General features: G+C 46.9%; 1 protein-coding gene across 2 annotated transcripts in view; it reads left to right on the plus strand.

Moving 5' to 3' along the window:
* The window catches only part of uex (metal transporter uex), a 674542-nt gene that overhangs the window by 265467 nt on the left and 384892 nt on the right, over nucleotides 1–24183 (plus strand). For both annotated transcript variants that reach the window (XR_006772789.2, XM_045741424.2), the window contains exons 3-6: nucleotides 3737–3916; nucleotides 4145–4451; nucleotides 4731–4831; nucleotides 5195–5266. Coding sequence is in view for 1 of the 2 variants with exons in the window: in XM_045741424.2 (XP_045597380.1) it covers nucleotides 3737–3916; nucleotides 4145–4451; nucleotides 4731–4831; nucleotides 5195–5266 (660 nt within the window). In the remaining variant the exon portion in view is untranslated. The remainder of the gene's footprint in view (nucleotides 1–3736; nucleotides 3917–4144; nucleotides 4452–4730; nucleotides 4832–5194; nucleotides 5267–24183) is intronic.

Below are 24183 nucleotides of genomic sequence, written 5' to 3' on the forward strand. Positions count from 1 at the left end.
TACTGGAGCAAGCACAGTACCCTGGGGGACTGAGATCTTCACGGTTGATGGGCTGGATTTTATTTTGTTGACTATTACACATTGGGTTCTGTTAGACAAGAAATGCAGAGATCCAGATCTGGATCTCTGGATTCAGATCTGGATGGATCTGCAGATCCATCTGCCTATTTTTCCTGGATTCGTTTTGAACGCATTTTGTGTGCAATAACACCATGGTCACTTTTGTCGAAGACATTTGTGAAATCTGTGTATTATATCAACATTTTGCTTGTCATTCATGGCATCTAAAGTCATGCCATAGTGGTCTAGCTGTTACGGGGCCTAAGGGGTAATGGCTCTTTTGTCCATTGGCCCACCCTTAATTAACTAATTCTATAGTTCTCCCCCAGAGCTTCTACTGCAACCTCTCTAGTTCAACACCTTGAAATATCGGTATTTGATTACCTAGATACTACAAAAACAAGGCATTGTACCTGATCATTTTTTGTATTAATACATTGGGTACATCTGCATTTGTGCAGCTGCCCTAGATTATATGAAGGGGGAATACAGTGTGTCAAATACGTGATGCTAAAAAAATCCCCATCACACAGGATGGTTAGTCATAGAGGCATATGATAAGTAGTCTGCACTGACAGACTCTGGGTTCGTTTTGAGGATATCAACACAAGAGTGAATAAGGCAGCAGTGATACTAAAAGTCCCCATCTCGCAGGATGGTTAGTCATACAGGGTCATATGTTTAGTAGCCTGCACTGGCAAATTTTCGGTGCACTGTGAGGATATCTTCAAGAACACGAGAGTGAATAAAGTAATTGCAAAGCTCCAGGTACCTCATGCTAACTGGTCTGAAAGGTCTAATAACTGGGCATTCAGTGATGTAGTGCGGGAGATCGTGCCGCAGTTCCTGCTCAGAGTTTGCAACTGGAGTGCTCAGGATTGGGAGATCCGTCACCTGTAGCCACCTGCCACAGGTAACGGTAACCCAACTGTGGAGAAATGTCCGACAGACCACTGGAACATTATCTAACACAGTGCACAGTTAACAAACCCATTAAGATTTCAACTTAGATTCAACAGAGTAGAAGTTGTTGTTAAACACACATGGCAAAATCTTACTGAAGCTTACTAAATCTTACTAAATCTTACTAAATCTTACTAAATACGAGTCATAAATACATATACTCCGCCCAAGTAAAACAGAATCAAGCAACACTTAGTGGGCCAGCCAGAGGTTTAGGGCCCGTGCAGGAATATCCCTGAAAAAAAAAATAACCCAACCTGATCCTGGCAACCTCTGTGTCGCACAGTCTGGTGGACGTTTAGTGCTCAGTTTTGCGTGTTTTGTACTGATCAGCTACCAGTAACTCTAGAGAACTCTAATACTATTCACTACCACGAACGGAAAATAAAAATGAAAAGAAATGTAGGTATTAATAAGTAGGGTGAGGGCATGGGGCGAGGGAGTTAAGAGGGGTGAAGGGGGGTATGGGAGGATTATGGTCAGGGGGAAGGGTAAGTTAGGGGAAGGAAGAGAATGGGATCAACGAGGAAAGTAGAAAATAACATAGTAGAAAAGGTAGAAAGTAGAAGTAGAGAGGTAGAAGAGTTAAAGAGCTGCCACCATTCATTCAAGTTCAGTACATACAAGACAAGGAATAAAACTTGTCTACTCTAAGCTGTTATCAAATGGTTTTGCATGTATCAACTGGAATCATTAAGATCTTAAAACCAGTACTCTCAGCGGGCTGTCTACTGAAGCCTCAACTGACAAAGATCTAGGGAACAAAATTAAAGTGAGCTTTACCAACAAGCTAATAAAATATATATTTAACATTAGATCTTCATTCATAGGAATATTATATGTTAATCAGGTAAATTTATATGTCAACATGAATACATAAATGTGAGTCGCCACACAAGACATTGAAGACACTACGACTGACTGATCCTGAAAATCACACAACACCTTAAGTTGGAACCAACCCAAATGTGTCACTTTAGAGTTCAACTCACCAAAGTCTTTGAGACTAAGTTGGATAGAGAGGGGTGGGGGTGGGGGGGGGGGGGCTCGATTAACAGACAGTCCCCACCCAGCCTGACAGCCTTGACTGGCCTCGGACTCGTCCTGCTCGACCTTCGATCCTCTGTGTCTGATTTATCCTGAATGTACAGTTTCCTGGATATTTATGGGGGGAGGGTACCAGGAGCTAAGCCCCACCTACTAAGTAGATAGCTTCAGATTACCTACCACACCTTAATTAAATTAAACAATGGCTTGTTTGGTGGAAAGACACCACCACTGTAACCTGCAAGGCCAATTGATACGACCTGACCCCAGGTCAACTTGTGGTCATTAACTCCTATAGGTGTGACTTTTTAATTGCTAAGACAGTCTGGTGCCTCAAATATCATGTATGACTCGTGTTCTGTGTGACATAAATTTCCAAGCACCTTTATGGTGTAACACAGCAACTGTGATAGGCAGGAGCGCCCTGTTCTGAACCCGTGTTGTCCAGGGTTATGGAGACACTGATGACTCGTATTTTGTGATCTTGCTTCTTAGCACATTTTTTATTTAATTAATGATGTGTGATGTTAGTGCTATCGCCCTATCGTGTTTTTTTTCTCTGCTTCTTTCCCACCTTTATGAAATGGTGCTATCTCCGCTGTTTTTAATATCCAAAACCATTATCTGAGCTCCTTATCCAGAAAATGTTAAGAGCCTGCAATTGTGTTTTTTATTCTACAATTCATGGTGAATGTGGAGTTCCAGAAATGAGGATCTGGTACAGTGCATAGAAATACTGTTTATGGCTACTTAAAATTCAATGAGTTTAGGGTGTCATCTGATATATGATTTGATGTTGGTATCACATTCATGAAGAATTCGTTTGGGTTATCAATCTTCAGTGTGTTTAGTGGCTCGCTGAAAACGGAATCGCCTCAGTATTTCGCTCATTTCTTTGTTGTCATCTGTGAAAATTCCATCTCTCTTGCGCAGGGGCCAAACAACAGATGTAGTTCTTGTTCTAGATTTCGCATAGGAGAAAAAGTAAACATGAACGCATTTGTAATTTTTGTCATACTGTATTGCTTGTACAGTATTAACATGCCTGGTACACAGGGCCAAGGATTTGTCTCTACGTGGCCTGCAGCGTTAGAAAAATTACTAACGTTTTAATGTTGTTAATATTACTTGTAAAAGATTAAATGGTGTAGTTCACAAATAAATTACAATGGCATGATATATCAATGAGAAAATGGTCTTCTCATTGATGTCGTGCAATTCTGATTTCTTTGTGATCCAACAGATCACAAAGAATCTGAAGGGTGATGCTTACCAGCGATGTGTTGGAGGGACATAAGGTTGTAAACACCATTACCCGCAGGCCAGAGTGTAGGCGAGCCAATAGTAAAATCCGGGTTGGGCAATGGTTCAGGCCTCCAGAACCTCTCGGTGAATTCAGTAGCGTTCCCGGGTTGATTGGCATTTGTCCTATCGTGGCTGAGTGGGTTAAAACAGGTGTCTGGGAATCGCCAGAACGCCGGTCGAAATCACCTCATTGCCCCAAAATTATTTTCTCATAGTGTAATATTTGTGATTACTCTCCTCTCGTGGTTGTCACACACGTCGGTTCGGTTCTGTGACGAGTAATATAAGCCCGTGTTCTGGAGATAGTGTTGTCTGACAGTTCCTATAATGTGTGTGTGTGACTGATGTTCCCTCGTGGCAGATGTCTGACCTGGGCGACGGATGGGCAACAGCCAACATCGACCTACCGTCCATGCGCGCTGACCAGAAGTTCTGGTACCTGTGTGTTCGCGATAGTGACCAGGACCTGGCCTACCACCAGGGCAATGACCCTTGGATCACAATGTCCTCCTACAACCTCCTCCTGCCGCTCTGGATACAGGTATGGTCTCCCCCTGGCTCATGTTATAACCACCCTGGAGGCATGTTAAGGCTTGCCTCAAGCTAATGCTACAAATCACAGATGAAATCATGAATTAATCAGCCATTTTATCATAAATGCATAGTTCTTACATAACCAATTTGATTGTATACAATTAAACTCTTCTCTTGACAATGTACTTTTCAAATAACATTACTGTGTTAATGGTGGTGTGTTATGTTGTGGCAGGCGGTGTTCCTGGTGGTGCTGCTGCTGTTCTCCGGCCTGTTTTCTGGCCTTAACCTGGGTCTGATGGCGCTGGACAAAACTGAGCTGAAGATAGTGTCGAACACGGGATCACCAGACGAGCGGCGGTATGCACGAGCCATTGAGCCAGTGCGGCGCCACGGCAACTTCCTGCTGTGCACCCTCCTGCTGGGCAACGTCCTCGTCAACTCCTCCCTCACCATCCTCCTCGACAACCTGTCCTCGGGGCTCATCGCCGTCATCGGCTCCACTATTGCCATCGTCGTCTTCGGCGAGATCATTCCACAAGGTCAGAGGCGCATTGTTTTGTGTACAGTTTGACGCAGTATATTCCGAAACGTTGGAACATGTTCTAATGTTATATTTTTTATGTGGCTGTACCTGCGCCCGAGTCTAAATATATGATCTTGTAAATCTTATAGCGAACTGGACTGTTGCCAGTTACCGTGTGTTTTTAGTGTTGCAGGGGGAGGGAGGTTGTTATACTGAAATGGCAGTATATTATCCTCATTATGTTAGCATTGTACCGTAGTCAACACTGACGCCGGTCCGGTTGTGTCTCCAACAGCCATCTGTTCGCGTCACGGGCTGGCCATCGGGGCGAGGGTGGTGTGGCTCGTCAGGGTGCTCATGGTCATCACTGCTCCAGCAGCCTATCCTATCTCAAAGGTATTTATTGGGCCTTCCTTCTTGTTTACTTGTACCTCTCACCTACTGTGTGTGTGTGTGTGTGTGTGTGTGTGTGTGTGTGTGTGTGTGTGTGTGTGTGGACCTGTCACTCAGGGACCCAAACACCCACGGACCGACTCTGACAACCTCTGTATGCCTTTAGCAACTGACACACATTGAACTCGACTGGTTAAATAGGCAGCAGTAACGGTGTTTGTAGAGAGGGAGGCATACTTCAGGCCTGTACATAAACAGGTTAGGCATAAAATAGACCATATATAGATATTGTGGTGGTACTGTCTTGGGTATACTAAGGCTCATCTGCTTGTTCGTGTTGTTAATACATTGTTGTCTCTGACACAGATGTTGGACTGCGTCTTGGGTGAGGAGATCGGCAACACCTACGACAGAGAGCGCCTCAAGGAGCTTATTAAGGTAAGTAGTGTAGCAGTGTTCCTGTAAATGACCTGGTGACCTCTGGCTTCACCACCTGTACAGGACCTGGTGACCTCTGGCTTCACCACCTGTACAGGACCTGGTGACCTCTGGCTTCACCACCTGTACAGGACCTGGTGACCTCTGGCTTCACCACCTGTACAGGACCTGGTGACCTCTGGCTTCACCACCTGTACAGGACCTGGTGACCTCTGGCTTCACCACCTGTACAGGACCTGGTGACCTCTGGCTTCACCACCTGTACAGGACCTGGTGACCTCTGGCTTCACCACCTGTACAGGACCTGGTGACCTCTGGCTTCACCACCTGTACAGGACCTGGTGACCTCTGGCTTCACCACCTGTACAGGACCTGGTGACCTCTGGCTTCACCTCCTGTACAGGACCTGGTGACCTCTGGCTTCACCACCTGTACAGGACCTGGTGACCTCTGGCTTCACCACCTGTACAGGACCTGGTGACCTCTGGCTTCACCACCTGTACAGGACCTGGTGACCTCTGGCTTCACCACCTGTACAGGACCTGGTGACCTCTGGCTTCACCACCTGTACAGGACCTGGTGACCTCTGGCTTCACCACCTGTACAGGACCTGGTGACCTCTGGCTTCACCACCTGCCGCTCCGCAACTCTGGTCCAAAGACCTCGGGAGGAAATTATCAGGGGAAAGTGGCAAGCCATTACGCCTATATAGCCCTTGGAAGGGATAAGGATTTGGGATGGGACGGGGAGAAAGGAATGGTGCCCAACCACTTGGACGGTCTGGGATTGAACGTTGTTGTTGTTGTTTTAGATTTAGCTATTGAGAACAAAATGTCCATGTATGCTATAGTGAAGCCGTAATTGAGTTCGGTTATATGCGATAACCTTGTTATTGTGATATTTGGGTCAAAGTTTCAAATGGAGGTGGGGTTTCCTCCTTTTCTCCCGTTTCTTTTTCGCTTGTTTTAGCGCGCTGGTTTTAGTATTGTTTTAAATTAATAATATTGTCTTGGTGGCGGATGTAGATGCAGAATGTTCACTAGTGTGTCCTATTCTTCAACTGCTTTTATAATCATTGTAGTCGCTGTGGAATTTGCATCTAATGCAGCTGCTGTCGTTGGACTAATGTTGAGTTTGATGCGCAGGGCTTCAGTAGCTTCACATTCCAGTAAGTAGTGTAATAGTGGCGCCTCTGCTTCTATTTCACAGATATGACCCTCTTTAACTATTGGGTTTATTACCTCCCAGCAACACTTGTAACCAAGTCTGAGTCTGTGTATGGCTACTGCAATATGTGTGGATATTTTTGCCAGACTTGAAAGAGTAGTTCCCAGTGGCTTGTTCGTACCACATCACAGTGGATCTTCCTTCTGCTACTTTGGCTCTGGCGACACAATATATAGTACCCTTAGTGTATTGTATCACTAGTACCCTTAGTGTATTGTATCACTAGTACCCTTAGTGTATTGTATCACTAGTACCCTTAGTGTATTGTATCACTAGTACCCTTAGTGTATTGTATCACTATGTATAGTAGCACTTCCTACTGGTTGCACTTGGTAACTCTATATAAAAATTGATAAAGGCCTTGAGGATATTCGTTACTGAAATTCTGGTAATGTAGATATGTAATAGGAATTGAAATATGGAGTACCACAGATGATTACAACCGGAACCAATGGTAACTTTCCAAGGAAATGCTACCTAGGGAACTTATTAATTAGATCACTGCCACCATCCTGTCTTGTTCATTAATTATATCAAGCAATGAGGCAAGAAACATTGCTTGACTTGGAGAGTCCTCTTTCTTTAACTGTCAATAATTATGGGACGGTTGTTAGCAAGCTTTATTCAGAGGATAAGAGGATCCGACAGTTGACACAGATGGAAAGTTTAACACGAGTTTATTGAGAACAAATTACGAAATTCACCAACTATAAATCCCTACTTTAACACTGGCAATACTGGCAATTGTTACGTGTTTTTAGACATGGAAACGTATCAGAGATCACACACACATTACCTTAAGACCACTCTCTGCCTCTCAGTCTGGTGGAGTCACTCTGTCTCCTGAGGCTCGCCTGATGCCCTGCAGCCTCACACTGCCTCCGACACTCCAGCACCTTATATCTCTCCTAACATACATATATATACAGGTTGTATATATACAGGGGGTATATATACAACCGAATCAGGAGGGGGGAGCGTTTTACACTGTTGTGGGAAAGTCTGATTCAGCCTACTCGGGAAAAAGTGTTTTGTACACCTAAATAGTTGGCCAGCACATCAGGGCGTCAGCTTCCCATGATGTGCAAAAAAGCACTCAAGATGTACCATTAAGTTGTTTGTCAAGACTATCAGGATTATTCATAAACAGGAACAATCTGACTAGGGAGGAGCCAGAAAATATTTCAATTAACTCTAGTTGAATCTGAGGTCACAGGCTGACCTTACCAGGACGTTCCCATGGTGTGTCATGGGTGTACTCTCTGGGCGTTACAACAATGCCTAGAGCGAAGATTTAGTCGATATGAATGATGACATCATGTAAATTATTCTCAATTGTATAATTTATGACATCCTTCAGGGCATATAATTTTGTTTGCAATGTTGAGAACCCACTATTCATGCTCCAGTAAGATTCATGCTTGTTAGTGTAAACTGCTGCCCCAGCAGAACCTCTTTCTTGATCAACTGATCCGTCTGTGACGATGTGAGTGGTTGTAGATCTTGAGATGATTTCCATTTGTTGTTCATTGACTGCTTTGAGCCTCTCTGAGATTGAACGCCATTCTGCATGAAGCGAGGCCGCCGCTCTACCGTCCAGCCCAAGTGATTGTGTAACACGGGGAGGGTTTCTCTATTTATCTTCCTTCTTCTCCCCCTCTGCCCGTATTCTTACTTTTTATTTCTCTACAAGGGACTCCAAAACTTTTACTAAAGCCGACTCCACGCCACGTGGTCCTAAGACGATTGACCGACTTAGGATTCTACAACCCGTATGACGTGACCTAGGCTTTGAGCAAAACCCTAGAGTCGCCTCCGCCGCCACCACCAGACCAGTAACACAGAGCAATGATCGAGGTCTGGATCGATCATGCTAATTAATCAATCTTGGGGCTTGATCCCCACTAGTAACCGATGACCTTGGAAACTTAGAGTGTGGAATTAATTACACGGTAAAGATGACTTCCGATTTGGTGTTAGAATCCAACTCTGCCTCGTGTGGACCACGTGACCAGGACAAGTTCACATAAACACATGGAAATAATAAAAATGCAAATTATTAACTAGTTAATTTATTAAAAGAAAACTAAAACAAAATCTAAATATGTTCACTCCCTGTCACTTGTAACACTCCCTACTTGACCTGAACGGCAATGAATTGACTATCCCTATAAGGATTCATAAAGCAACTCTACCTTGGGCGACCAGCTAGATGTTGGGGGCTGGTCTTGGGAGAGGTAAGATGGTTGACCTCTCCCCGTTGATCTGGAGTCCACACTGCTCTCTCCTCGGCTGGTCTTCCCAAGACTAGAGCATTGTATTGTTCCGCATCGCTTACCAAGTTACTTAGCCAGCTTTAGGTTATAACAATTAACCTCTGTTGTACTTAATTGATCCAGACTGGTTGAATTATTTTACTGAAGTTAAATTATACAAGCATCTAACGGCAGAGCTGTTCCCGATCCCCAAAATGGTTATTTGAACTTTGAGAAATAGTGGACATGTCAACCCTGATGACCTATGACCGCCGGTCACTCGCGCCTTACAACTTAGATCTGATTCGTGACGTCACTGATGGTGACTTAACTCAATAATTAGAATACTCTTGATATTGTACCCAGTAATATTATACAATACAATTTTAATACAAAATGAATAAAGGCTAATTTCTCTAAATTACTGAATACTATAGAATGGTTCATTATACGAAGCTATGAACAAGGCGTCGATTATTTTCACCGCGAATTCCCTGGGGGTCAGGTCCCGGGTCACCACGCGGGCTCAGCTTCCCATTCTCTTTTGTCGATAAACCACTCTGGATAATTCTTACAACCAGCCTAGTTTGTTATAATTGGTCCAAAGGGCTTGGGCTGGCTTTGTTCATCCGTCAGTAATTAAGTACCTGGGGAGCGAGACAGCTGCTACGAGCGGCTTCCTGGGTGGGTGGGTGTGTGTGTGTGTGTGTGTGTGTGTGTGTGTGTGTGTGTGTGTTTTAGACAAATATATATAGTAGATATGGCGGGAAAATAGGTCGGTTATTGTTGTTGTTTAAGATTCGCTACTTGGAACAAAAAGTTCTAAGCAGCACGGGCTATGTTGAACCCTTTAAAAAAAAAACAGGTCGGGATATTAGACAGCCGACAATTAGAGAGGCGGGGTCCAAGAGCTAACAGCTGGAACCTGCAGGCTCAGATGGTAACTACATGAACCGGAATGGGATAAACAGGTCAACACTCCGGGACAGGAAGACCCACACAGGTGCTCCCCGGGTGTGTGCGTGCCGTGTTGGGACAACCTGCAGCGTGCTCCTCATCCGCCCCCACACTCCCGCCACCACCGTCACAATGGCGACAGCGGTTAAGACCCGCCGCCGCCGCCGCCTCAACTAAATTACCTAAGTGTAGTTAGTTACAGGATGAGAGCTACGCTCGTGGTGTCCCGTCTTCCCAGCACTCTTTGTCATATAACGCTTAAAGTGAGATTTTGGTTGCGTGAAGTTCAATGATTGTCAGTCAACAAGAGAGACGCTTGTTCTTCACCCACACAGCTGTAACCATGTGTCTTAAGGTTCCCGCCTTCTCCACACACATGTAAACATTGAAATATATGTATATTAAGTCATAAAAATGTAGGCACTGATCATGACAGTGACATCATGGGCCTATACCGTAAAGGATAAGACTTAGTGCGCACATTTTCACACGATACTTGCCCCCCTAATAATCAGGACTTTAAGACGCCTTAAAACGTACCTGCATCAAGCTGTAAGTCCATTCCTGGTCACGACTCTCACTCTCGGCTCGTGTGTGATCTCAGACCCCACAGCACTGATCTCACTCTCGGCTCGTGTGTGATCTCAGACCCCACAGCACTGATCTCACTCTCGGCTCGTGTGTGATCTCAGACCCCACAGCACTGATCTCACTCTCGGCTCGTGTGTGATCTCAGACCCCCACAGCACTGATCAATTATATTAACTGTACAAGACTGTGTAGTATTTAGTTCTACGTCACCCGGCTTGCTTTACCCCGTCTAGTTAACACTGGTTAATTGATGACACTGGCAGCTGCCCTTTGATGTGGCGCTGTCAGTGTCACTGATGGGACGGGGGGAGGGGCAGGCGCCAGCTGTATTGTAGCTCACTTGATCATGTGTACCTGGCGCCCGCTACACTGTAGGGTGTGTACCTGGCGCCCGCTACACTGTAGGGTGTGTACCTGGCGCCCGCTACACTGTAGGGTGTGTACCTGGCGCCCGCTACACTGTAGGGTGTGTACCTGGCGCCCGCTACACTGCAGGGTGTGTACCTGGCGCCCGCTACACTGTAGGGTGTGTACCTGGCGCCCTCTACACTGCAGGGTGTGTACCTGGCGCCCGCTACACTGTAGGGTGTGTACCTGGCGCCCTCTACACTGCAGGGTGTGTACCTGGCGCCCGCTACACTGTATGGTGTGTACCTGGCGCCCTCTACACTGCAGGGTGTGTACCTGGCGCCCGCTACACTGTAGGGTGTGTACCTGGCGCCCTCTACACTGCAGGGTGTGTACCTGGCGCCCGCTACACTGTAGGGAGTGTACCTGGCGCCCGCTACACTGTAGGGTGTGTACCTGGCGCCCGCTACACTATAGGGAGTGTACCTGGCGCCCGCTACACTTCAGGGAGTGTACCTGGCGCCCGCTACACTTCAGGGAGTGTACCTGGCGCCCGCTACACTACAGGGAGTGTACCTGGCGCCCGCTACACTTCAGGGAGTGTACCTGGCGCCCGCTACACTTCAGGGAGTGTACCTGGCGCCCGCTACACTGCAGGGAGTGTACCTGGCGCCCGCTACACTGTAGGGTGTGTACCTGGCGCCCGCTACACTTCAGGGAGTGTACCTGGCGCCCGCTACACTTCAGGGAGTGTACCTGGCGCCCTCTACACTGCAGGGTGTGTACCTGGCGCCCACTACACTGTAGGGAGTGTACCTGGCGCCCGCTACACTTCAGGGAGTGTACCTGGCGCCCGCTACACTGCAGGGAGTGTACCTGGCGCCCGCTACACTGCAGGGAGTGTACCTGGCGCCCGCTACACTGCAGGGAGTGTACCTGGCGCCCGCTACACTGCAGGGTGTGTACCTGGCGCCCGCTACACTGCAGGGTGTGTACCTGGCGCCCGCTACACTGCAGGGTGTGTACCTGGCGCCCGCTACACTGCAGGGTGTGTACCTGGCGCCCGCTACACTGCAGGGTGTGTACCTGGCGCCCGCTACACTGCAGGGTGTGTACCTGGCGCCCGCTACACTGCAGGGTGTGTACCTGGCGCCCGTTACACTGCAGGGTGTGTACCTGGCGCCCACTACACTGCAGGGAGTGTACCTGGCGCCCACTACACTGCAGGGAGTGCACCTGGCGCCCGCTACACTGTAGGGTGTGTACCTGGCGCCCGCTACACTGTAGGGTGTGTACCTGGCGCCCGCTACACTGCAGGGAGTGTACCTGGCGCCCGCTACACTGTAGGGTGTGTACCTGGCGCCCACTACACTGCAGGGAGTGCACCTGGCGCCCGCTACACTGCAGGGAGTGTACCTGGCGCCCGCTACACTGTAGGGTGTGTACCTGGCGCCCGCTACACTGCACTACATACAGTTTTGCAATATAACCTGAATTTTCTCACTAAATAATATGTAGTCGTATCTCCACCTTTCATCTGTTACTTTTATGTTATTCTATTGGTCAGACTTTTTTATTTAGTATAAATTCATTTTTTTCGCGAGATGGGGCGGCTGGTGTCACGGGCGAGGGTACGGCCTCCGTGTTGATATCTTTTTGTATTTGCTTTCTTGTGTATCACAGTGTTGAATATACACTATAGGAGAGAAATATTTCATATGCTCACCGTGAGAGCTATGACAGGAAGCTGGTGCTTGTGTGTGTGTGTGTGTGTGTGTGTGTGTGTGTGTGCGTGTGTGTGTGTACTCACCTAGTTGTGTTTGCGGGGGTTGAGCCCTGGCTCTTTGGTCCCGCCTCTCATCAGTCAATCAACAGGTGTACAGATTCCTGAGCCTATTGGGCTCTATCATCTCTACACTTGAAACTGTGTATGGAGTCAGCCTCCACCACATCACTTCCTAATGCATTTCATTTGTCAACCACTCTGACACTAAAAATTCTTTCTAATATCTCTGTGGCTCATTTGGGCACTCAGTTTCCACCTATGTCCCCTTGTGCGTGTTCCCCTTGTGTTAAATAGCGTGTCTTTATCTACCCTATAAATTCCCTTCAGAATCTTGAATGTGGTGATCATGTCCCCCCTAACTTCTGTCTTCCAGCGAAGTGAGGTTTAATTCCCGTAGTCTCTCCTCGTAGCTTATACCTCTCAGCTCGGGTACTAGTCTGGTGGCAAACCTTTGAACCTTTTCCAGTTTAGTCTTATCCTTGACTAGATATGGACTCCATGCTGGGGCTGCATACTCCAGGATTGGCCTGACATATGTGGTATACAAAGTTCTGAATGATTCTTTACACACGTTTCTGAATGCCGTTCGTATGTTGGCCAGCCTGGCATATGCCGCTGATGTTATCCTCTTGATATATGCTGCAGGACACTGGTCTGGCTTGATATCAACCCCCAAGTCTTTTTCCTTCTCTGACTCCTGAAGAATTTCCTCTCACAGATGATACCTTGTATCTGGCCTCCTGCTCCCTACACCTATCTTCATTACATTTGGTTGGGTTAAACTCTAACAACCATTTGTTCGAACATTCCTTCAGCTTGTCTAGGTCTTCTTGAAACCTCAAACAGTCCTCTTCTGTTTTAATCCTTCTCATAATTTTGGCATCGTCCACAAACATTGAGAGAAATGAATCGAAACCCTCCGGGAGATCATTTACATATATCAGAAACAAGATAGGACCGAGTACAGAGCCCTGTGGGACTCCACTGGTGACTTCACGCCAATCGGAGGTCTCACCCGTCACCGTAACTCTGCTTCCTATTGCTTAGATACTCCCTTATCCACTGGAGCACCTTACCAGCTACATCTGCCTGTCTCTCCAGCTTATGTACTAGCCTCTTATGCTGTACTGTCAAAGGCTTTCCGACAATCCAAGAAAATGCAGTCCGCCCAGCCCTCTCTTTCTTGCTTAATCTTTGTCACCTGGTCGTAGAATTCTATTAAGCCAGTCAGGCAAGATTTACCCTCCCTGAACCCATGTTGGCGATTTGTCACGAAGTCCCTTCTCTCCAGATGTGTTACCAGTTTTTTTCTCACCATCTTCTCCATCACCTTGCATAGTATACAAGTCAAGGACACTGGCCTGTAGTTCAGTGCCTCTTGCCTGTCGCCCGTTTTGTATATTGGGACCACATTCGCCGTCTTCCATATTTCTGGTAGGTCTCCCGTCTCCAGTGACTTACTATACACTATGGAAAGTGGCAAGCAAAGTGCCTCTGCACACACTTTCAGTACCCATGGTGAGATCCCGTCTGGACCAACAGCCTTTCTAACATCCAGATCCAGCAGGTGTCTCTTGACCACCACCTCTCGTAATTTCGAACTCTTCCAAGGCCGCCTGGTTTACCTCCCTTTCTCCTAACACAGTGACCTCACCTTGTTCTATTGTGAAGACCTCCTGGAACCTCTTGTTGAGTTCTTCACACACCTCTTTGTCATTCTCTGTATACCTGTCCTCGCCTGTTCTAAGTTTCATTACCTGTTCTTTCTCTGTTGTTTTCCTTCTGATGTGACTGTGGAGTAGCTTTGGTTCGGTCTTGGCTTTGTTTGCTATATCATTTTCAAAACTTTTCTCTGCTTCTCATCTCACCCTGACGTACTCATTCCTGGTTCTCTGGTATCTCTCTCTGCTTTCTGGTGTTCTGTTATTCCGGAAGTTCCTCCACGCCTTTTTGTTCAGTTTCTTCGCTTCCATACATGCCCTATTATACCATGGATTCTTCTGTTGCTTCTCGGATTTTTACCTTTGGGCCGGGATGAACCTGTTTACTGCCTCCTGACACTTTTGGGTAACATAGTCCATCATACCCTGTACAGACTTATCTTTGAGGTCTGTGTTCCAAGGTTTCCCTTAGGAAACTTCTCATCTGTTCATAATTTCTCTTTCGGTATGCCAGCCTTTTGATTCCTAGTTCTTTTTTGGGGGAGATAATTTCTAGCTCTACCAGGTACTCAAAGTTCAATACACTGTGGTCACTCATTCCCAAGGGCGCTTCCATCTTAACTTCCCTTATATCCCACTCATTTAAGGTAAATATCAAATCAAGCATTGCTGGTTCATCATCTCCTCTCATTCTTGTTGGTTCCTTGATGTGCTGGCTTAGAAAGTTTCTTGTTTCCACGTCCAACAGCTTAGCTCTCCATGTTTCTGGTCCTCCATGTGGGTCTCTCTTCTCCCAATCTATCTTCCCATGGTTGAAGTCTCTCATAATTAGTAGTCCAGATCCATTCCTGCTAGCAATAGAAGCTGCTCTTTCTATTATGTTAATGGTGGCCATGTTGTTTCTATCATATTCCTGTCTGGGTCTTCTTTCATTTGGTGGTGGATTATATATGACTACGACTATAATTTTTTTCCCTCCATTTGTTATGGTACCTGCTATGTAGTCACTGAAACCTTCACAGTACTGAATAACCATCTCCTCAAAATCCCAGCCTTTTCTTACCAGCAGAGCTACACCACCACCACCACCTCTTCCTTCCCTCTCTTTCCTCATAACATAATAGTCCAGTGGGAACACTGCGTTTGTTATCGTTTTCGTTAGCTTTGTTTCTGTGAGGGCTATTATGTCTGGGTTTTCCTCTAGTACCCGTTCTCCAAGCTCATTTGCTTTATTTGTAATTCCATCTGTGTTAGTGTACATTGCTTTGAGGCTCCCTTTCTTCTGTGTGTGTGTGTGTGTGTGTGTGTGTGTGTGTGTGTGTGTGTGTGTGTGTGTGTGTGTGTGTGTGTGTGTGTGTATATCTAGCACTAGTGGGAGGGCACTAGTGCCTTCGGGGACGCAGCTTCTTGCTGGGCTCGGAGTTGACTGTTTGACTGTTACTCTTTGCATTATTTGACATGAAATTAAATGTCCCTCACCTGCTAACTCCTAGTGATCTCATGTTATGGGCCATCACTCTATGGTCACACTTATCAGATGCGTTTGGAAAGTTTGTGCATACAACATCTGCATGTTGTTTGTCTTCTAATGCTTCCGTGATTGTCATGGTGGTCGAGTAGCTGCAAAAGACATGATTTTCCTGCCTTAGATCCACGATGACTTGGGTTGTCAAGGTCACTGGTCTCCACAACACTGGACAGCTGACTCCTCATTACTCTTTTTAAATTGTTTTCATATGTATGAGGATGGTTCGACCGGTCTGTAATTTTTAGCCAATTCTTTGCTCCTTCCCTTGTGTAGGGGAGCTATGTCTGCTGATGTAAGTGCTTCGTCTATATTCCCTGCATTAACGTTTTCTTAATTTTTTCTCCATATATTTCTAAGCGCTGGTGCTACTGGCTCTTAATCTGTCTTTATAAATATTGAGTTGTGGGAGTCTGGCCCCGGAGGTGAGAGTGTGGGCATGTTGTCAACATGTGGAGTGTTGTGGTGAAGTGTTAGTGTCTGGGGTGTGGATACACTGTAGTTCATAAAGGTGCTCACAATACTAGGCCAAGTATTGTGAGAGATAATATTGGTATCGGTTAATAGGGTCAACTGCAGCTTGTCAGTCACACGTCATTCAGGCTCAAGCACAGTACTTAACATATTAATAATGCAGTTTGAGGATAATTATTTTCGTTGGCGTTAGTAAACAACATCCAGCGCCGCGTTGCCATGGTAACTGGGGCCCAGAGTAAACAAACTTTCTCCAGGTGAACAAATTCTCCAGATCCCTCCCTCGTCGCTGGGGGGGAGGGGGGGGGTTAATGTTTGGCTTCTACATTTCGCGTCTATACAGGCGAGCATGTTGTGTGTTAGTGTTGCTACCCACAGAGCGGCAGAGGAACTAATTATGGGAGAAAACATTTGTCTGGCGTTTGTGTGGACAGGTTGGGTAGTGGGGCATTGTCTCATGTTTTATACCCCCTCATATTCTTCCCCCCCTGCCCCCCCTCGCCACATATTCCCCCCCTCCCCCCCGCCTCATATTCTCCCCACCCCCCTCTCGCCTCATATTCTCTCCCCCCCTCTCGCCTCATATTCTCCCCCCCACCCCCCTCTCGCCTCATATTCTCTCCCTCCCTCTCGCCTCTTATTCCCCCCCCCCCTCTCGCCTCATATTCTCCCCCCCCCCCTCTCGCCTCATATTCTCCCCCCCCCTCTCGCCTCATATTCTCTCCCCCCCTCTCGCCTCATATTTTCCCCACCCCCCCCCTCTCGCCTCATATTCTCCCCACCCCCCTCTCACCTTGCCTCATCTTGTCTCTCTTCATTTTCTCTTCCCTCACTTACCAGATCATTTTCAGTCGTATAAAGCAGGAATGTGTGTGACTTGTCCGTCACAAGTCCGTGACTTGTGACGCCCAGACTGGAGAAGGTGTTGGGGGAGGACTTGAGGAAGCCGTGAGGATTAGCCAGAAGGTAACTTAGAGGCTGTGTTGCACTAGTGTTGCCACACTCCCACATTAACAGTGTTGCACTAATGTTGCCACACTCCCACATTAACAGTGTTGCACTAATGTTGCCACACTCCCACACTAACAGTGTTGCACTAGTGTTGCCACACTCCCACACTAACAGTGTTGCACTAATGTTGCCACACTCCCACACTAACAGTGTTGCACTAGTGTTGCCACACTCCCACACTAACAGTGTTGCACTAATGTTGCCACACTCCCACATTAACAGTATTGCACTAGTGTTGCCACACTCCCACACTAACAGTGTTGCACTAATGTTGCCACACTCCCACACTAACAGTGTTGCCACACTCCCACACTAACAGTGTTGCACTAGTGTTGCCACACTCCCACACTAAGTGTTGCACTAGTGTTGCCACACTCCCACACTAACAGTGTTGCACTAGTGTTGCCACACTCCCACATTAACAGTGTTGCACTAATGTTGCCACACTCCCACACTAACAGTGTTGCACTAATGTTGCCACACTCCCACATTAACAGTGTTGCACTAGTGTTGCCACACTCCCACACTAACAGTGTTGCCGCACTCCCACACTAACAGTGTTGCACTAGTGTTGCCACACTCCCACACTAACAGTGTTGCACTAATGTTGCCACACTCCCACACTAACAGTGTTGCACTAATGTTGCCACACTCCCACATTAACAGTGTTGCACTAGTGTTGCCACACTCCCACACTAACAGTGTTGCACTAATGTTGCCACACTCCCACATTAACAGTGTTGCACTAGTGTTGCCACACTCCCACATTAAGTGTTGCACTAGTGTTGCCACACTCCCACATTAACAGTGTTGCACTAATGTTGCCACACTCCCACACTAACAGTGTTGCACTAGTGTTGCCACACTCCCACACTAACAGTGTTGCACTAGTGTTGCCACACTCCCACACTAACAGTGTTGCACTAGTGTTGCCACACTCCCACACTAACAGTGTTGCACTAATGTTGCCACACTCCCACATTAACAGTGTTGCACTAGTGTTGCCACACTCCCACATTAACAGTGTTGCACTAGTGTTGCCACACTCCCACATTAACAGTGTTGCACTAGTGTTGCCACACTCCCACATTAACAGTGTTGCACTAGTGTTGCCACACTCCCACACTAACAGTGTTGCACTAATGTTGCCACACTCCCACATTAACAGTGTTGCACTAATGTTGCCACACTCCCACATTAACAGTGTTGCACTAGTGTTGCCACACTCCCACATTAACAGTGTTGCACTAGTGTTGCCACACTCCCACATTAACAGTGTTGCACTAGTGTTGCCACACTCCCACATTAACAGTGTTGTCTGCAATTATGCAATCAGTGTTGAATATTTTATCTCTTAGTGTACCTTAGATTACCTTAGTGTACCTTAGATTACCTTAGTGTACCTTAGTGTACCTTAGATTACCTTAGTGTACCTTAGTGTACCTTAGATTACCTTAGTGTACCTTAAGCCTATTTGTATTGGTCCTCGGCCGTGTTCCGTTGTTAAGCGGTTTCTTTGACCATTATATTATGTTAATTTTGATAGTTGGCCAGGGAGTGCGTGCGTGCTTGTGTGTGTGCGCGCGCGCGTACTCACCTAATTGTACTCACTCAATTGTGCTTGCGGGGGATGAGCTGTCTCTCTTTGGTCCCGCCTCTCTACTGTCAGTCAACTGATGTACAGCTTCCTGAGCCTACTGGGCTCTATCATGTCTACATTTAAAACTGTGTAAGGAGTCAGCCTCCACCACATCACTGCCTAATGCATTCCACCTGTTAACTACTGACACTAAAAAAGTTCTTTCTAACGTCCCTGTCGCTCATTTGGGTACTCAGTTTCCACCTGTGACCCCTTGTTCGCGTACCACTCGTGTTAAACATTTTATCTTTATCTACTGTCAATTCCTCTGAAAATTTTGTAGGTAGTGATCATGTCTCCCCTTACTTTTCTGTCTTCTAGTGTCGTGAGGTGCATTTCTCGCAGCCTTTCTTTGTAACTCATGCCTCCTAGTTCTGGGACTAGCCTAGTGGCACATATCTGAACTTTTTCAAGCTTCGTATTGTGCTTGACAAGGTACGGGCTCCATGCTGGGGCCGCATACTCCAGGATTGGTTTTACATATGTGGTATACAAGGTTCTGAATGATTCCTTATATAGGTTCCTGGAGGCAGTTCTGATGTTAGCCAGCCTCGCAAACGCCGCAGATGTTATTCTTTTGATGTGGGCTTCAGGAGACAGGTTTGGTGCGATATTAACTCCTAGATCCTTCTCTCTGTCCGTTTCATGAAGGATTTCATCTCCCATTCTGTATCCTGTGTCTGGCCTCCTGTTTCCACTGCCTAGTTTCATTACCTTACATTTACTCGGGTTGAACTTTAGTAGCCCTTTGTTGGACCATTCATGCAGTCTGTCTAGGGCATCTTGTAGTCTCATACTGTCTTCCTCCGTCTTAATCCTCCTCATAATTTTTGCATCATCAGCAAACAATGAGAGGAATGATTCTATACCATCTGGAAGAACATTTACATATATAAGAAACAGTATGGGTCCAAGGACTGAACCCTGCGGGACCACACTGACGTTTCGCCAATCTGAGACCTCACCCCGCACAGTGACTCGCTGTCTTCTGTTACTTAGGTACTCCCTTTTCCAATAGAGTACCTTTCCTTTCACTCCTGCCTGCATCTCCAGCTTTCGCACTAGTCTCTGGTGTGGCACTGTGTCAAAGGCTTTCTGGCAATCCAAAAATGTGCAGTCTGCCCACCTCCCTCTCTCTTGTTTGATTCTTGTTGCATGATCGTAGAATTCAATTAATCCTGTGAGGCATGAAACCCTGAAACCATGTTGGTGTTGTGACACCAAGTTCCTTCGCTCCAGATGTTCGACTAGCTTTTTTCGCACAATTTTCTCCATTAGCTTGCAAGGTATGCAAGTTTAGGGACACTGGCCTTTAGTTCAGTGCCTCCTGTCTATCCCCCTTCTTGTATATCGGGACTACGTTTGCCGCCTTCCAAGTTTCTGGCAGTTCACCTATTACCAGTGATAGGTTATACACCATGGAGAGTGGCAGGCACAGTGCTTCTGCTCCTTCTTTTAGTACCCATGGTGATATTTCATCCTGGCCTATAGCCTTTGTCACATCCAACTCTATCAAAAGCTTCCTTACATCTCCACTGCTAATCTCAAATTCCTCTAGTGGTGCCTGGTTAATTATTTCTTCTCTTATCTCTGGAACTTCTCCTTTCTCTAATGTGAAGACTTCCTGGAATATCATACCGAGTTCCTCGCACACTTCTTTGTCATTTGTAGTGAATCTGTCTGCCCCTATCCTCAGTTTCATTACCTGTTCCTTCTCTGTTGTCTTTCTCCTGATGTGGCTGTGCAGCAATTTAGGTTGGGTCTTACTTAGCCTTGCTTGCTATGTCGTTTTCATATTGCCCTTCTGCCTCTCTTCTCACCCTGACGTATTCATTCCTGGCTCTCTGGTATCCTCCTCTGCTCTCAAGTGACCTGTTATTTCTATTGTTTCTCCACGCTCTTTTACTTTGTTGCTTAGCTAGCTTGCATCTCTGATTAAACCATGCGTTTCTCATCTGCATTTCATGTTTTACCTTTTGGGCTGGGATAAACTTTTTTTTGCTGCCTCCTTGCACTTCTGCATGATGTAGTCCATCATGTCTTGGGCCGTCTTTCCCCTTAGTTCTGATTCGCATGTTATATCCGTTAGGAATTTTCTTTTCTCCTCGTAATTTCCATTACGGAATGCTAGCCTTTTGTTTTCAGTTCCCTTTCTCGAGTACTTTAGCCCTTCTTTGACCAGATACTCAAACGTCAGTACACTGTGATCGCTCAATCCTACTGGGGCCTCGAAGTCAATTTCCCTTATGTCGGAGTTGTTCAGAGTGAAGACTAGGTCGAGTCTCGCTGGTTCATCGGGTCCCCTCATTCTTGTGGGTTCCCTGACATGTTGGCTTAGAAAGTTTGTCACCACCTCCACTGGTTTGGCTCTCCACGTATCCTCTCCTCCGTGCGGTTCCTTGTTCTCCCAGTCCTTGTTCCTTGTTCTTCCGTGATTGAATGCCCCCGTGATGAGCAGATGGGATCGATTTCTACAGGCAGCAGAGGCTGCCCTCTCAATTATGTTATTAACTGGCATGTTGTTTGTCATACTCTTGCCTGGGTCTTCTGTCATTTGGTGGAGGGTTATATATCACTGCTACTACTACTTTTGGTCCTCCCATCGTCATGGTGCCTGTTACGTAGTCTCTAAACCCTTCACAGCCCGGGATAACCATCTCCTTGAAGCTCCATTCCTTTCTCATGAGTAGGGCCTCTCCACCTCCTCCCCTACCCTCCCTTTCTTTCCTTGTTACAGTGTAATCCTGGGGGAGCACCGCATTTCTTATGATTCCTGAGATTTTTGTTTCCGTAATTCCAAATACATCTGGATTTACTTCCATGTCCTCTTTCCATAAATTCACTCACCTTGCTTGTAATCCCATCTGTGCTCGTGTACATCACCTTGAAGCTGACTCTTTTCTGTCCATCCCCAGTTTCTGTTGCTTCCACTGGAGTAGGTAAACATGGAGAGTCTGGGATGGGGGAGGGGGAAGGAGGGGGGGGGGCCTGGGTCGTGAGGGGAACTGAGAGAGGGAGACCTGGGTTTTGGGGGGGGGGGCTGGGAGGGTCTGGTTTGGAGAGGGTAGGGGTAAAGTGAAGGCTTGGAGGGGTGGGGGAGAAGGAAGGGCTTGGGGGTGGGGGAGAAGGAAGGGCTTGGGGGTGGGGGAGAAGAGAGGGGTTTGGGGGGAAGGGGGGAGAAAGGAGGGCTTGGGGGTGGGGAAGGAGGGAGGGGATTGAGGGGTGGGGAGAAGGGAGGGCTTGGGGGTGGGGAGAAAGGAGAGCTTGGGGTAGAGGTGGAGGAAAGAGGGGGTAGGGGAGAAGGGAGAGCTTAGGGTAGTGGAGTGTAGGGGCTGGGGCTGGTAGGGCTTCTATTGGTTGAGAGATGAGTGTGATCCTCCTCCCACTGGGGCTGTTGAATTGCCTGTGGAGGGTTCCCCACTCCCTTCTGGCGTCGTAGGGTTCTGGTTCCTTGATTCGTGTGTGTGTGTGTGTGTGTGTGTGTGTGTGCGCTCGTGCGCGTGTGCGCGTGTGTGTGTACTCACCTAGTTGTGCTTGCGGGGGTTGAGCTCTGGCTCTTTGGTTCCGCCTCTCAACCGTCAATCAACAGGTGTACAGGTTCCTGAGCCTATCGGGCTCTATCATATCTACACTTGAAACTGTGTATGGAGTCAGCCTCCACCACATCACTGCCTAATGCATTCCATTTGTCAACCACCCTGACACTAAAAAAGTTCTTTCTAATATCTCTGTGGCTCATTTGGGCACTCAGTTTCCACCTGTGTCCCCTTGTGCGTGTTCCCCTTGTGTTAAATAGACTGTCTTTATCTACCCTATCAATTCCCTTCAGAATCTTGAATGTGGTGATAATGTCCCCCCTTACTCTTCTGTCTTCCAGCGAACTGAGGTTTAATTCTCGTAGTCTCTCCTCGTAGCTCATACCTCTCGGCTCGGGTACTAGTCTGGTGGCAAACCTTTGAACCTTTTCCAATTTAGTCTTATCCTTGACTAGATATGGACTCCATGCTGGGGCTGCATACTCCAGGATTGGCCTGACATATGTGGTATACAAAGTTCTGAATGATTCTTTACACAAGTTTCTGAATGCCGTTCGTATGTTGGCCAGCCTGGCATATGCCGCTGATGTTATCCGCTTGATATGTGCTGCAGGAGACAGGTCTGGCGTGATATCAACCCCCAAGTCTTTTTCCTTCTCTGACTCCTGAAGAATTTCCTCTCCCAGATGATACCTTGTATCTGGCCTCCTGCTCCCTACACCTATCTTCATTACATTACATGTGGTTGGGTTAAACTCTAACAACCATTTGTTTGACCATTCCTTCAGCTTGTCTAGGTCTTCTTGAAGCCTCAAACAGTCCTCTTCTGTTTGAATCCTTCTCATAATTTTGGCATCGTCCGCAAACATTGAGAGAAATGAATCGATACCCTCCGGGAGATCATTTACATATATCAGAAACAAGATAGGACCGAGTACAGAGCCCTGTGGGACTCCACTGGTGACTTCACGCCAATCGGAGGTCTCACCCCTCACCGTTACTCTCTGCTTCCTATTGCTTAGATACTCCCTTATCCACTGGAGCACCTTACCAGCTACACCTGCCTGTCTCTCCAGCTTATGTACCAGCCTCTTATGCGGTACTGTGTCAAAGGCTTTCCGACAATCCAAGAAAATGCAGTCCGCCCAGCCCTCTGTTTCTTGCTTAATCTTTGTCACCTGATCGTAGAATTCTATCAAGCCTGTAAGGCAAGATTTACCCTCCCTGAACCCATGTTGGCGATTTGTCACGAAGTCCCTTCTCTCCAGATGTGTTACCAGGTTTTTTCTCACCATCTTCTCCATCACCTTGCATGGTATACAAGTCAAGGACATGGTATACAAGTGTGTGTGTGTGTGTGTGTGTGTGTGTGTGTGTGTGTGTGTGTGTGTGTGTGTGTGTGTGTGAAGGAACTGTGTGGTCCTCGCTATTACTTCATTAGCTCGCTCTCAAATTAAACACCAATAGATGGATGAAACTGTAAGGGGCTGATAGATGATGCGGGGCAGCTACTTATATACTTATACCGTGCCAGCCTCACTGCTGTAACCTGCTCGTAATTTTTTGAGGGAGGGGGGGGGGGGAACATATCCTGGGGTTAAACACCCAATATTGTTATACGGTTTGTATGCGTGGTGTGTGTGTGTGTGTGTGTTTTGGTAAAATACATACAATGTTTTTTTGGGACGAGAAATCTTGCTTTACTGACCTCATTGAGTACACAGTGACTAACATAAATAAAACATTATTGCCAGTTCAGTTAAGGTTCCCCGCTGAAGGCGTAATAATAGCGATCATAGAGAGGTATGAAGAGCACTAGAGAGGATGAGAGTACACCTAGCAGAGAGGTGGAGGCAGTGATAACGTGTCAAGAGGCATCACACAAGAGGTCAGCACACAGCTCTCAG

This window comes from Procambarus clarkii, chromosome 19, assembly GCF_040958095.1.
Source record: "Procambarus clarkii isolate CNS0578487 chromosome 19, FALCON_Pclarkii_2.0, whole genome shotgun sequence".
NCBI classification, from domain to species: domain Eukaryota; kingdom Metazoa; phylum Arthropoda; class Malacostraca; order Decapoda; family Cambaridae; genus Procambarus; species Procambarus clarkii.